Consider the following 13,258-nt stretch of genomic DNA (forward strand, 5'->3'; position numbering starts at 1 on the left):
AGAGAGAGAGAGAGAGAGATGTACAGGTGTATATATAGTGTGGTTGTAACTCACATAACAGAGAGCTGCATATGCAGCCCACAATGGTAAACAGGTTGAGAACCACTGCTCTACAATATAGAGCACACTACGGTAATGTGTTCAATCAAAACTGAAGTCTAGAGGCTCCACATGATCTTGAGTACAGTCCTGATCTGTCTCCACTTTGTAGTCAGAGGGGTTAGCCTTTCTGTCCCAGTGTCATGCACCCTAACACACTGTAGTTCTTAGTCCCTCCTCCAAGCTAACAGACTTCTAGCTCCAACTGCAAATCCAGATCCAGAGGTCCTGGTTCAATTCCTGCAGATGATGAGCCATGCAGGAGTGTTCTTTGACAGATCAAAGTATATTATCTATATTCAATAACTTAAAATACATAATATTGATACTAAATTAATCAGCGTCAATCTACAGCACCTTAACACATCACATCTTTTGGTGAATGTGAAACTCTGAAGAAAAAAAAACTTTTACCATGACTGGACTGAAGATGTAATCAGACTTCACTGTGATTTACTCAACATGTAACTTCAAGGTAATATTTCAGCTGTTCATAAAATGAGATTTAACACATACCGCTTTTTCTTGCGCCAACAGCAGAAATTATGACTGGAATTGAACAATGATTTAATGCTCTTTTTATCATTGGAACATAACTATCCTTTACTTCTTGAAATGAAGATCTGTCATTTACAGAGTATTTAATCACAATGATATCAGCTCCTCCAATAAGATTTTGAGAGGTGTACCAGTCACTGTCAAAAATATCCTAAACAGGGAAAAAAAAAGCATTATTTATTGGCAAGAGAGAGTCTATACAAATATTCTTGCACATAAATAGATAAATTATGTTTTTGAACTGACGAGATGCAACAAAGAGAAGAGTGGGTTGTGCTTTATAATTTCTCTGTACAATTTTCTTGTCTGGCAAACAATTTGTGCACTTAACAGTAAACTTATGAATACCTGGAACCCTAAGAACAGCAGTTGAAACTCACAATATTTTTAATAAGCACTGCACGCAGAAATATATGTTGCTCTTTAAACCATTTAAATTCAAAATTGTATTACTAAGGAAATAAAGCAGTGCCGTCATCTTCAATTGTAAAAATATGCAGCAATTTATGTGATATTGTTAAAGGACCGTAAGATCTTTCTGGGTGGATACACAAACCCTTTGCTGAACTTATAAGGCAAATTTTAAAAGTTACACAGTTGAATACTGAATTCACTACACTGTATATTTCCACTGAAAAGCCTGCACAAAAGATTTATCACTGACACTTATCATAACAAGGTTTACACACTAAAGTTGTTTCGTGATTCTAATTAATTACAACTGAAGAAAAGCTCTTCTCTGAAGGCCTACTTACACAGGAATACTCAGGAAAAGTAAGGCGAATTAACTAAAGCTGCCCTTTCTTCAGAGACTGTCACCCTAGATACCAATCTACGGAGAACAGGGGAATAGTTCTCCTATCCTATTTCCAATCTCATGTACCAACCAGTTTCATCTCACAGTTAGCCTAAGGAACACTAAGCTGGAGAACTTCAAAGTGGTCCCAGCAATATGAAAGCCGCATAATAAGATCTCCCAACACTCTAAATGGTATCAAGCAGGAGAGGAAACCAAAGAACCACAGGAACCAAACAAAGCCAGGGATGAAATAAGCCACAAAGCAAAGGAGGAAGGAAAGCATGAAGCAGAAAATAAGGCAAGGTTGGCAACTTTAAGGTAGCAGAGGGCCACAAAATCCACTAAAACCCTTTGGCGGGCCATGCACTTTTTGAATTAAAAGAACCTACATATTTTATAAAAGTGTTTGCTACAATACGCATGTGAACATGCAATTAACTGTGTATTAACAGTGTAAAACCAAAAAGTGTTCTTAAAATATAAAAATCCTTCATAGCCCAACCTTAAAATAAAAAAAAAAAAAAAAAAAAACCACACACACTTCTCCCAGCCTCACTCACCTCCCGCCCCCCCCCCCCCCCCCAAAAAAAAATTACACACAAATCTTTCACTAACCTTTTTTCAATATGCTGAAGAGCAGGGAATTAATAAATGAAAACAAAAAAAAGTGAAAACATCATTAATGTTTTTTCTCCACTGCTTCCCCATGCCCTCAGGCTCTGCTACATGAGGTACAGCCTGGAACTGAGAACAAGAGCTCATGCACTGGGGTCAGGCCATTCAAATTTGTCCTGGCCATTCTCTTTCATGACAACAGGGAAGGAGTTCTGCCACTGTGCCACCCAGCTCTGGTTACTATTCCCAGATGGTAGACAAGGGGGCTGGGCACAATCACATTGTGGGAGCTGGCAGATAATGATGTTCTTATTAGATGAGGAGCTTGTCAAGCCAATCTGTGGCAGTCTCATCAGCAAAGTTCAGAGCCCTGAGATCACCAACAAATATGATCAGAGGGTAGCTGTCAGCGTTGAGACACTGTCTTTGGCCACACAGCCTCATATGGGATCCCCTCTTTGGCCCCAGGTGTGAAAGTTGGCTGCACGTTAACCCTGGCCCATTTAAAATCTGTTCAAATGGGCCCATGAGCAGCATGGCAAATCAAAGCCAGCTACGCACATGGTTAGGTCAGTTACAAGAGGGGAGCCAGTGGGAAAGCAGTAACCAGAGCCAAGTGGAGCAGAGCCCTGCTCCAGCAGGAATGACTGATAGATGGATGGGCCAATGACAGGCACTGCAACCCAGAGCATGGGCTTCTGCTCCCAATCCTGGGCTTCACTCCAATCCCCACAGTCACACACTATGGCTCCATGCCATGCCACCTAGTTCTAGTTATATATTCTCTGTTGATGGAGGTGAACCCTACCCTCACCCTCTGCTTTGTGAGGGGAAACGGGGCCTGGCCAGAACCTGTTTCTCACATCCGAATCAACCAGCCACTGGGGAGGCAGTAACTGGAGCTGTGTGATATGGGGCTGAATCAGAGCCTGTTGATGGGGAAGCAAAGTGGTCTGAGGCAGCAGCAGCTTTACTAAAAGACACACCCCTCAGCGACTCAGCTCAATTAAGAAAATAAAAAAAATTATCAGGCTGTGACCTCACATATGGGCAGGACAAATAAAATGATCTGGCAGGCGAGGAGCAGCCCCTAAGCCACTAGTTGCTCATCCCTGAGGTTGAGGGAGGGAAGAAAGATAGAAAAGAGCAGAGGAAAAGGAGGAGGACAGAACAGAGGGCTCAGAAGGAAAGGAAAAGAAAGGAAATCTGTGAAGGGAGGTTGCGGGAATGAGAGTATTGAAAATGGAGAGAAGAGAAATAAAAAGGGAAGGAAGGAGAGAAAAGGCAATGAGAAAACAGGAGAGGAAAGAGGAAGGAACAAATGAAAGAAAAATCACTAGAACATACAGGTGTGACTGCTTTAATTCTAACTGGAATGTACTGATAACCTCAAAAATATATTTTGTTTTAAAATTGTTAAAATTAGTTTGTGAATTAACTGCTGTGTTCATGTAAGTGAAACGAGTAGTAATATAGTGTTTGCAGATATTTGTATTAACTCCTAGATAGCTCCTTTCATGCACCTCACACCCACCTTAGGCAGCAACACTCTTGACATTCCAGTACTTGGCTGTCCCAACTAGAGACTGGCAATCATACAGAGTTCTGCAATAATCTTGTAAAAGGAAAATTTCTTCTAACTTGGCACCAGAATCCCATATTTATTTTTGTTCAACAACTTAACCTGCACAGTTGTGGATCATCATATTCAAATGGATTTATCCTAGAGACAAGGCTTCTCACACCTGAGATGAGTCACAAAAGACACAGCCAACCCCTTTTCTCTAAGGCCATGGCTATACTTACAGTTCTGCATCGCTGGTAGTTACAGCTGTGTTCGTACAGCTGTGTAGGGCCAGCGCTGCAGTGTGGCCACATTTGCAGCATTTGCAGCGCTGTTGGGAGTGGTGCATTGTGGGCAGCTATCCCAGCATTCGAGTGGCTACAACGTGCTTTTCAAAAGAGGGGGGTGGGGTGGAATGTGACAGGGAGCGTGGAGGAGACAGACAGAATGGATTTTTGGAGTTGACACTGTTCTCAGCTCCCTGCCTTGCAAGTTCTAAGGACTGGAAGACGCACAGTGCCTAGCTTCAATCATTTTAAAAGTTCTGACTCCCCTCCCCCACTCCTCTCTCATTCACTAAATGCAAATTATGCACTGCTAAATACCCGTCAGACCAGATAAGCAACCCCTCCCCCTCTGCTGTGTGAGAGTGCTGTTTCTCTCTTCAAGCAAACAGCTGTGAACATTCCAAAGTAATTCCCCTGCCTGCCTCCGCTCGCTCAGCAAACAGGAGCTGTGTTTGTTTTTTAAATAAGCAGTTTGGCTGAACTCCAAGCTCTCCCTTTCTTCCGGTTTGTTGTGGACAGGAATTCTGGGATACCTCCTTATATCTCGGAGGTCAATAAAAGCGCTGGTGAGATCCACACTTGCTGACCAGCGCTGGTGATGGAATCGCTACACCCGAGGCTCGACCAGGTGTACAGCCAGCGCTGCAACCAGGGAGTTGCAGTGCTGGCTGTGCTTTGCAAGTGTGGCCACATCCTAAGTTGCAGCGCTGTAACCCCCTCACCAGTGCTGCAACTCTCTAGTGTAGCCATGGCCTCAGTTATGCTGGACTCCATATTCAGATGGTGCAAACAGAGCTAATACAAGGGCAGCTGTAATATTAAAGTTGATATTCACTAATACAGATAAGATCAGGTGCCTCTTCTACAAAAAAAACTACAGATGGCTTCATTCTTATTAGTGATCATCATACATTAAACATCAGCCAATAGTTAGCACAACCATTTACAATCTCTCCAGGCCACTGAGATAAAACTTGTGGCAAACAAGACCAGTTGAACAAGTCACAAATGTCAACCATCTGGCTTATGCCTGACAATAGCCCTTTTACATCTAGTCTTAAGGTATGGCTACATTTGGAATTTCAAAGCGCTGCATGTAAACCACATCCCTTACGGGTGTAGCGTGCAGTGCTCGGAGCCGCGCTCCCAGCACTGCTGCCCTGATTACACTGACGCTTTACAGCGCTGTATCTTGCAGCGCTCAGGGGTGTGTTTTTTCACACCCCAGTTGCAGCGCTGTAAAGTGTGAGTGTAGCCAAGCCCTTAGTCATAAAAGAATGTGAGCAGATTCTTTAGAACTATTCACTCACTAAATCTGCCAAATCCCCATTCACCAGCAGGAGCAATTACAAACTCTCAACCACCATAGGCATGTGGCATTGAAGTGGCACAGTCACCAAATATACCTACAACCTTCAGTCTGCAGAAAACAGAAGTCCCTAAGTGATCCATCCTTGAAAATAACCCAAATAACCAGAGAGACCCTCAAGTGTAAACAAAAACTGCTCATCCTACTGTTCTCCACACTTCAAAGGGCTTGTCTACACTGACACTTCACAGTGCTGCAACATTCTCACTTAAGAGTGTGAAAAAACACCCTCCTGAGTGCTGCAAGTTTCAGCGCTGTAAAGTGGCAGTGTACACAGTGCACCAGAGCAGGGAGCCATGTTCCCCGCACTGGAAGCTACTCCCCTTGTGGAGGTGGTTTTTTTATAGCACTGGGAGAGAGTTCTCCCATGGCTGGTGCCACAACTACATGGCAGCGCTTTAACGTTGCTAGCGAAGACATGCCCTGAGAAACCTCTCACCTGCCCCAGCTAGGAAAGGTTAGAGCAGAAGTTATAATGGTAGCATTCCCAGAAGCATGAAGTGGGTGACAACAGCATAAGCTGCCACTGCTGTTCAGTCATTGTGATCCGACCGTCTTCAGAATTGACCTTTTGGTTCTATTAAGACACCCAAAAAGTTCATATGATTATCAAACTAAAATCCCTGAATGTGTGACTTCTCTCTGCAAGCCAGGCAATAGGACATTCTTCTTATACCATTCTCCAACTATTCACCAATCCACCTTCCAATTTATCCTACTCATCTCCTACAGCCTCTTAAGTAAGAGTTCAATTCTGCAACGATTATTCACGCTGAGCAGCACCTCAGTGGGGTCAACAGGACTAATATTATATCTATCACACACTATGCAATGGGTGAGAGACTTTCAGATTTGGATCCACAGTTTCATTTGAATTTTTTGATTAAGCAAAAAACAGGCTACCACTAGAAAACAAAATGCTAACTAGCCCAGTTTTAAGCCTTAAACTACCAACGCTTCATCATGCATTTCTTACACTCAAAATTCCTGCAGACATCAACAGAAATTGTGGGTGTGCAAGGAATGCAGTATCAGGCCCCATATAATATTATTAATTGAAACTAATGAAGCTGCCAGATGGAACAAACATTTAAATAACCATTTTTTAAAAAGAATAGTGCTCTGAAATAATCACAAAAATAGAGGAGTGCTGTTTCACAGAAACAGAGAAATCAGTCCATTTTTGCACATAATGAAAAAACTAACTGCTAACAAAAGCTGAATTTAAACAGTATCAATTTTTTATGCTTTCCGATTAAGAAGCTTATTTTCTACACTTGCTCATTCAGTATTTTTGTTTTCTATTATATTATTTTCATGCAGTTTTCACTGAACAACGAAGTTGAAAAATACTACCTCCATATAGATGCAATAGATAGGGGCTCTGCTAATGAGGGTCTTTTACCCTGTTCCTCTAAGAGACTGTCAGTATTTGTTTTGGTGGTTGTATTTTAACATTAGATGTAAACTTCCAATCTTTTTTAAATTAATATTTAAACTGGTTAAAATGCCACTAACCATCAAAATCATTTAAAAAAAAAACTATTTGGACTGAATTAAGAGTGGCTACAACGTTGCATGCAGAACATAGTTTCAGAGTAGTCGCTTACCCAAAGGGGACAGTCATGCACCACCAGTCTGACATTTCCAAACACACAGGCTTGATATTCAGTGAACACAGGGTTTCCAGTGTGGTTGGCAGAGTTCAGCAGCAAATTGCTTTCAGTCTCTGAAATGAGAGCACTTCTCCCAAGATAGGTCCAGATCAGACTTGATTGCTCATTGTCTTCAGAAAATCCATCTCTCTCATTTCCAAAGGCTACAACATGAACAGACCTAAAAACAGTAACAATAAGTGCTATTAGCAAAGATTGGGGGAGGAGAGGCGAGAATGGGGGGGCTAAGAATATCCTTTCACATCAAAACAGGAATATTAATCCTTCTCTAGCCTCTTCTTTCATCAGACTAACACTCCAGGAGTCAACAATGAGTTACATACATCATCTCAAATCCAATAGCAGAAGGAGAGTAAAGTGGAAAGGAGTGCTGTAAATGCTGCTTGCTTTATAAATCACCAGCTTGTTTGGCTTTTTATTTGTCCGTTTCCATATGTAGTTTCACAGATGCAACCTCAATGATTCCTGTCACATATTCAGTGTTTTTGGTGTGTTTTCAAAGCTCTCTAACCTTCTATTCAGTCCTTCAGGCCCTGCAAGTCAATGAATGTAACTGCATGTGACACAAGCAGGACAAGCCCTTGCTGTTAATCTGCTGTTTCTGTAGGTGAATTCAGCACATATCCTTAGCAGGAGGCAGCCGCTGCCTCTTGACGTCAACCCTACCCAAGAGCATAATTTATACAATGAAGAGACTTGACATTTCTGCAGAACCAACATAATGTGGCCAGATCAGCAAAGAAAGACAAAGGCTCTTCAGCAACAGCAGCATTTGACTGCACCAAAGGGAGTTGATTATATGGTGTTGTTTTGCTGCTGCCGCCAGGCAAAAAAGTACATAAATATATGAGCACTTTGCCAGCCAATCTGTATAAAGACAACCTTCTGAACTATGAAGATCCTACCCAAATGAGGGCAGCCCCCGCTAAGGAAAGACTGCAAAAAGAAAAATGAAGTATGAAAGGCTGAATCTTTCTACTTAAGCAATTCAGACCTTTTACTTGTAAGAATCTTATTTTTAAGAGTAGACTGAGAGCTATAGAAAATCTAAAAGTGTGTTTCAGTGCTAACACATTGTTAAACTCCATTTTAAAAGGGCCAATTTTTAGATCTAATAAAAAGCAGCAATATGCTTCCTCACACAGGTAAAATATTTTTGCCAAATAAAGTCAGTCTAAAATGAAATGGTGTCTACCAAACAGAAGTGCACATATTATGGTCTAAACACATGTGGGTGAGGGGTTTGGTATGTGTGTAAATAACATGGTAAATATAAAACTGATTATAGGAGCAAATTCTCCTCTCAGTTATACTAATGTAAATCCAAAGAAAAAACATTAAATTATGTGGAATCACTCAAACACAATCATTCATAAAATGATCAATGGAATCAACAAAAAAAGTTCCCACTGCAGAATCTGGATTATTTAAAAAACACTAATGCAAAATTAGTAAAACAGAAAACTGTATATGAAATATTAAACATAAATATCAGTACACAAGTTTCATACCAGTCATTTGTGAATATCCATACTGACTGGCTGGATCATTTATATAAGTTTCAGTGTCTCACCCTCTCCACTTAAGTCAATGGGAACATTACTAATGACTTCCAGAGGCACAAGATCAAGCCCTAACATATATGAAACACATGACAACACCCAAAAATATTTAATACCTATTATAGCAATGGAAAACTCTAAAAATCTTTCATCCTATTTTAATAGCCTTTATAAACTATAAATATTAGACTTTTACAGCAAAGAGACCAAATGGCAGTTTTCTCAAAAATTTCCTCTCTCTTTCGTCCTACTTCCCAGTTTCTCCCACCGGGATTAATTTTTGCTTAGGAAGCTGAAAGACCATTGATGTAGTTTCCGCTTTGAAATCCGGTTGCCCTTTCTTGGTAGTTCTTCTCAAGGGACACAGTTTCAAAAAACAAACAAACAAAACTCATCACATTTCTCATTTGGCTCTCAAACTAGTTGGCAGTGTCACCTAATACATCCTCCATTAGTAGCAACTGACACTGGATAAAAAGTCAAGTGAGTTAGTGCCAAAACAATGCTTTGACTGTGTCCATTAATCCACTTATATAAAGTAAGTAAAGGTAGCCTTTGGAGACTGAAGGTCTGAACAGAAGAGCAGGGGGTTGCAAGATACTAGACTTACCGTAAGACCAAGGTTAGGGAGGATGTCTGAGTGGAATGTTTCCTGTAACCATGCATTTAGAAGTATGAACTGTGACTAACCAAGAACTCTGAAAACAGGTGACTATGAGAATAACCCTGAGGAGAGAACTGTAACGTGAATGAACGAGAACCCCAGAGGATGACTGGGTTTGAGACTGTGACAGGTTGTGTGAATAAAGTACACACCCAAAAGGGTGATTTTAATTGACCTTGTTCAGTGTGTGGGCTGTGTGAAGATTTTCTCCACTCTGCTTAAACGGTGCAGTTCAGTCATTTTATGAGCACTGCGCTCTGGGGTTGAGCAGGGAAGGGGAAGGAACTGGATGGTCTAGAGCAAGATGACCAGAGGGAACTCTCATTCTCCACTCCCATTACCTCACACAGAGTAGAGATTACAAGCAAAATATCTTATATTTTGTCTGTATTATCTTTTCTTTGGAGGTCATTATGCATTGGGCTGCCTCCTTCAAGGTCACCTCCTTGTGCAAGCACAGCTGAGGAATTCCCTGGCAGTACAACTTCAAGGCAACATCATTCTCAGGGTCTGGTGGAGAACTGCCATAAAGAGTTGCTATAAAGACCCAGGGCTTCAGATACCGCTAATATTCTACAGGCACTTTGGGATTCATTGATTAGGGTAAGCCCTGTGGGGGGAACAAGTTCCAGCACCCAATGAAACAACATAGTAGAAAGTGTTTAAGGGACTCTTTCCTGAGTTTTCCTCTCCAATCCCATTACATGGGTTTTTCTATGGGTGGGGGCTATTCAATGATCTGCCCCAAAAGCTCATTGAAATTTTAATACTCTAAATAGTATTCATACATACTCAAACATGTACTTATGATCTAACAAACGAAATCAATGAAAGTGATTTTGTATAAAAACTTATTTACATGCATGCATTTTAATAGTCTCATTTAAGGGAAAAATTCACTCCTTTCCAGACAAAGCCGGGGTAATTAAGATGTGTGTAAGGAACTTGGCTGGGGTTGAGTGTAACAGAATCTTTCCTTCTCCCTCACCACCATGTGCCTAGGCCTAACAGATTCTGCCTCGTGGGCTGGAATAATGGTACACCCTCTCCATATCCCTACACAGAGGTTTCGATTTTTAGATCTTCAACTGGCAATCTGTAACACAGGGGTCGGCAACCTACATCACACTAGCCAATTTTGTCTGGCACGCGACTGCCAGCCGGGGTCCCGGCCGCCGGTCCTGCTCAGTGCACGCAGCCGTCTGAGTGAAGCGGGGCCGGTGGCTGGGACCCCAGATTGGCGGAAGGCACACCACCTGGGTCCCCCCTCACCGTGCTCAGGTTCCGCGGCTCCCAGGAGTGTGAGCCGCAACCACTGCCCATCCCGCAGCTCCCCCACCCCTACTGCCTCAGCACTCCACGTGGAGGCAAAACTCCATGTGGAGCCAGCATCTCACTGGTAAAGGGAGTCCCGGGGGGGGGGGGCAGTCAGGGAGCAGGAGGAGCGCTAGGAGTTCTCGGGGTTCTGTCAGGGGGTGGGGAGTGGTTGGATGGAGCATGGGAATCCCCTAGGGATCTGTCTGGAGGCAGGGGTGTTCATAAGGGTTGGGGCAGTCAGGGGACAGGTAGGGGTCAGGGTCCCAGGGGGGCAGGTAGGGTGGGAGGCTCTCAGGAGGGGGCAGTCAGGGGATAAGGAGCCGGAGGGGAGGTTGGGGGGTTCTGACTGGGGCAAACAGGGTGGGAAGTGGGAGGAGCGGATGGGGGCTAGGGCAGGGCTCTACCCTCTTTTTTGATTGTTGAAATATGGTAACCCTAGGCGAGGGGGGAGCCACGAGGCATATGGGGGCTGGCGCCCACATACATCCACTACAGCCTACAGGCACCCCCCGGGGGGGGGGCCACCGAGCCGCAGCCTGGGCAGGAGGGACACAGCTGCTCCCCGCTAGCTGTGCTACCGCCGCCTTTGCAGGACTGCTGCCCCCTGCACCACGCTGGCTCCTCCATGGCTGGGGCTCGCTGCTGTCACAAGTGGGACGCTCTGGCTCTTTGGTGCCTCCAGAACTTGACTCCTCCCTGCCGAGCTGCTGCAGCGGTCCAAGCCTGGCAAAGCCAGTGAATGGACTCAGATTGAGGGCCACCTGGGTGGGGTTGGGAGGGCTCGCATGGGGGCTGTGCACCCTCCAGGGGACTTCAGGGGGCGGGGAGGGGGGATCCTGCTCTAGGGAGCAGCCCCTGGGGTCTATAAAGGCTCATTGGGGATTTGCGCCTCAATGAGCTGATGTGCAAGATGGAAGTTTCACCTAGGTGGCAAAATATCCTTGAAACAGCCCTGCCCCAGGGAGTGCATGCACCCCAAGTTAAGGACCACTGCACTAAACTGATAAGATCTGCATTTTAATTTAATTTTAAATGAAGCTTCTTAAACATTTTAAAAAACTTGTTTACTTTACATACAATAGTTTAGACTTACAGAGAGAGAGAGAGAGAGACCTTCCAAAAACGTTAAAATGTATTACCAGCATGCGAAACCTTAAATTAGAGTGAATAAATGAAGACTCGGCACAACACTTCTGAAAGGTTGCCAACCCCTGCTATAACATTTTCGTCCACTCTCACCTATTCAAGAGTGGCAAGAACTTTAACTATGGAGAAGGCTATCACCAGGATTCCACTAGGCTAAACATGTACTTTTCCTGCACAGTAAGTCAGCTGTTCCCCAAGTCAGAAATCTCAGACTGCCTATCACTAAATTCTGCCAAAGCCTGACACCTATTCATCTTACATATACCTTCCTCCTCCTTATAAGGTGAAAAATTAGCTCCTTTTTGTAACCTAACTGACCATTTCCTATTAACGTGGACTTGCAAGACTAGGCAGAACATTGCTCAAGGCTTCCATTTAATGCAAAACAAAACAAAAAACCCACACACAAATATATACAATAGTAGATGCCTGACCTTTGCAAAACACAGATGCTGAATTTAATCTTTGTGGGTCATATATTAGATCTGAACTTTGTATATCAATTATCAAATACTTTTAAACTGCCTTATCTCTTGTGTTTTTATTTTTCATTTCAGGTCATAGAGATATTGCACTACCCTGCAGTGTGATGGGAGCCACACAACACGGTAGTGCCTCTTGGGCTCAAATATTTTAGCAGGACATAGAAGAGGCCACACACAAAAGGTTCAAGCAAAAAATCAGATTTATACATATTGCTCATGTGCAGTGAACTAAACACTCATTGTTTTTACCAGATTGAATTGTCACAAAAGGTCCAGAAGTCCTTTGTAAAGATTCTGTATTATGATTAAAGTAGTATTTATCATTATCAGATCCAGTTAAATGTTAGAAATGTCATATGCCACGTAAAGTCACCATGAGGACACTAATTTCAAACCAGAAATCTTAAATACAGATGCATTATGCACAGGATAAGTCCATTTTACACAATTACATGCTCTAATATGGTAAATTAGCAGCTATCATAGCAAGTGAGGCACACTATATTAATATCATAAATTAGAGATGCAAAATCTTACTAGCTCTAGTACATATCCCTCAAAGTGCAGGATTATTCTCACTGTGTAGAGAATAATCCTGTTTTCTGTGCAATACCACTGTTTTCTGAGTTCTCATGGAAGGGATGCAATATATTACACATTATTAAATGAATCTTCTGAAAGTATACTGATAAATGTAATCATAATACAGAAGATCTGGAACATTTTTACAAAGTTTTCCCTTAAAACATTGTAAAAAATAACCCAAAACTAATATTTATTGCATTTTTTTTAAGGAAACCTCCAACCACATTTTCATACTAGCAATTTGAAAGTTCAAAAAGCACTCCATGTACTATGAATGTATTTGAAAATAATGTTTGTAATCAGATGTTGTGTTTCTAACCCTACTGGGGACAACATCTTCATACTAAAAAGTAATGAAATGTTACCTGTGTGTGATTTAAAATGTTTCATATTTGTTATACTAGAGGTAGGCAACCTATGGCACACGTGCTGAAGGCAGCACGCAAGCTGATTTTCAGTGGCACTCACACTGCCTAGGTCCTGGCCACCAGTCTGTGGGGGGGCTCTGCATTTTAATTGAAGCTTCTTAAAC

The 13,258-nt window shown here is 42.5% G+C and overlaps 1 protein-coding gene across 7 annotated transcripts in view; it reads right to left on the reverse strand.

The window, feature by feature from the left end:
- The window catches only part of RHOBTB3 (Rho related BTB domain containing 3), a 66,745-nt gene that overhangs the window by 51,648 nt on the left and 1,839 nt on the right, over positions 1-13,258 (reverse strand). For all 7 annotated transcript variants that reach the window (XM_030566897.1, XM_030566896.1, XM_030566892.1 and 4 more), the window contains exons 3-4: positions 6,902-7,127; positions 616-808 (exon numbers count right to left, since the gene is read on the reverse strand). In XM_030566897.1, coding sequence (XP_030422757.1) covers positions 616-808; positions 6,902-7,127 — 419 coding nt within the window. The remainder of the gene's footprint in view (positions 1-615; positions 809-6,901; positions 7,128-13,258) is intronic.

This window comes from Gopherus evgoodei, chromosome 6 (genome assembly GCF_007399415.2).
Source record: "Gopherus evgoodei ecotype Sinaloan lineage chromosome 6, rGopEvg1_v1.p, whole genome shotgun sequence".
Taxonomy (NCBI): domain Eukaryota; kingdom Metazoa; phylum Chordata; order Testudines; family Testudinidae; genus Gopherus; species Gopherus evgoodei.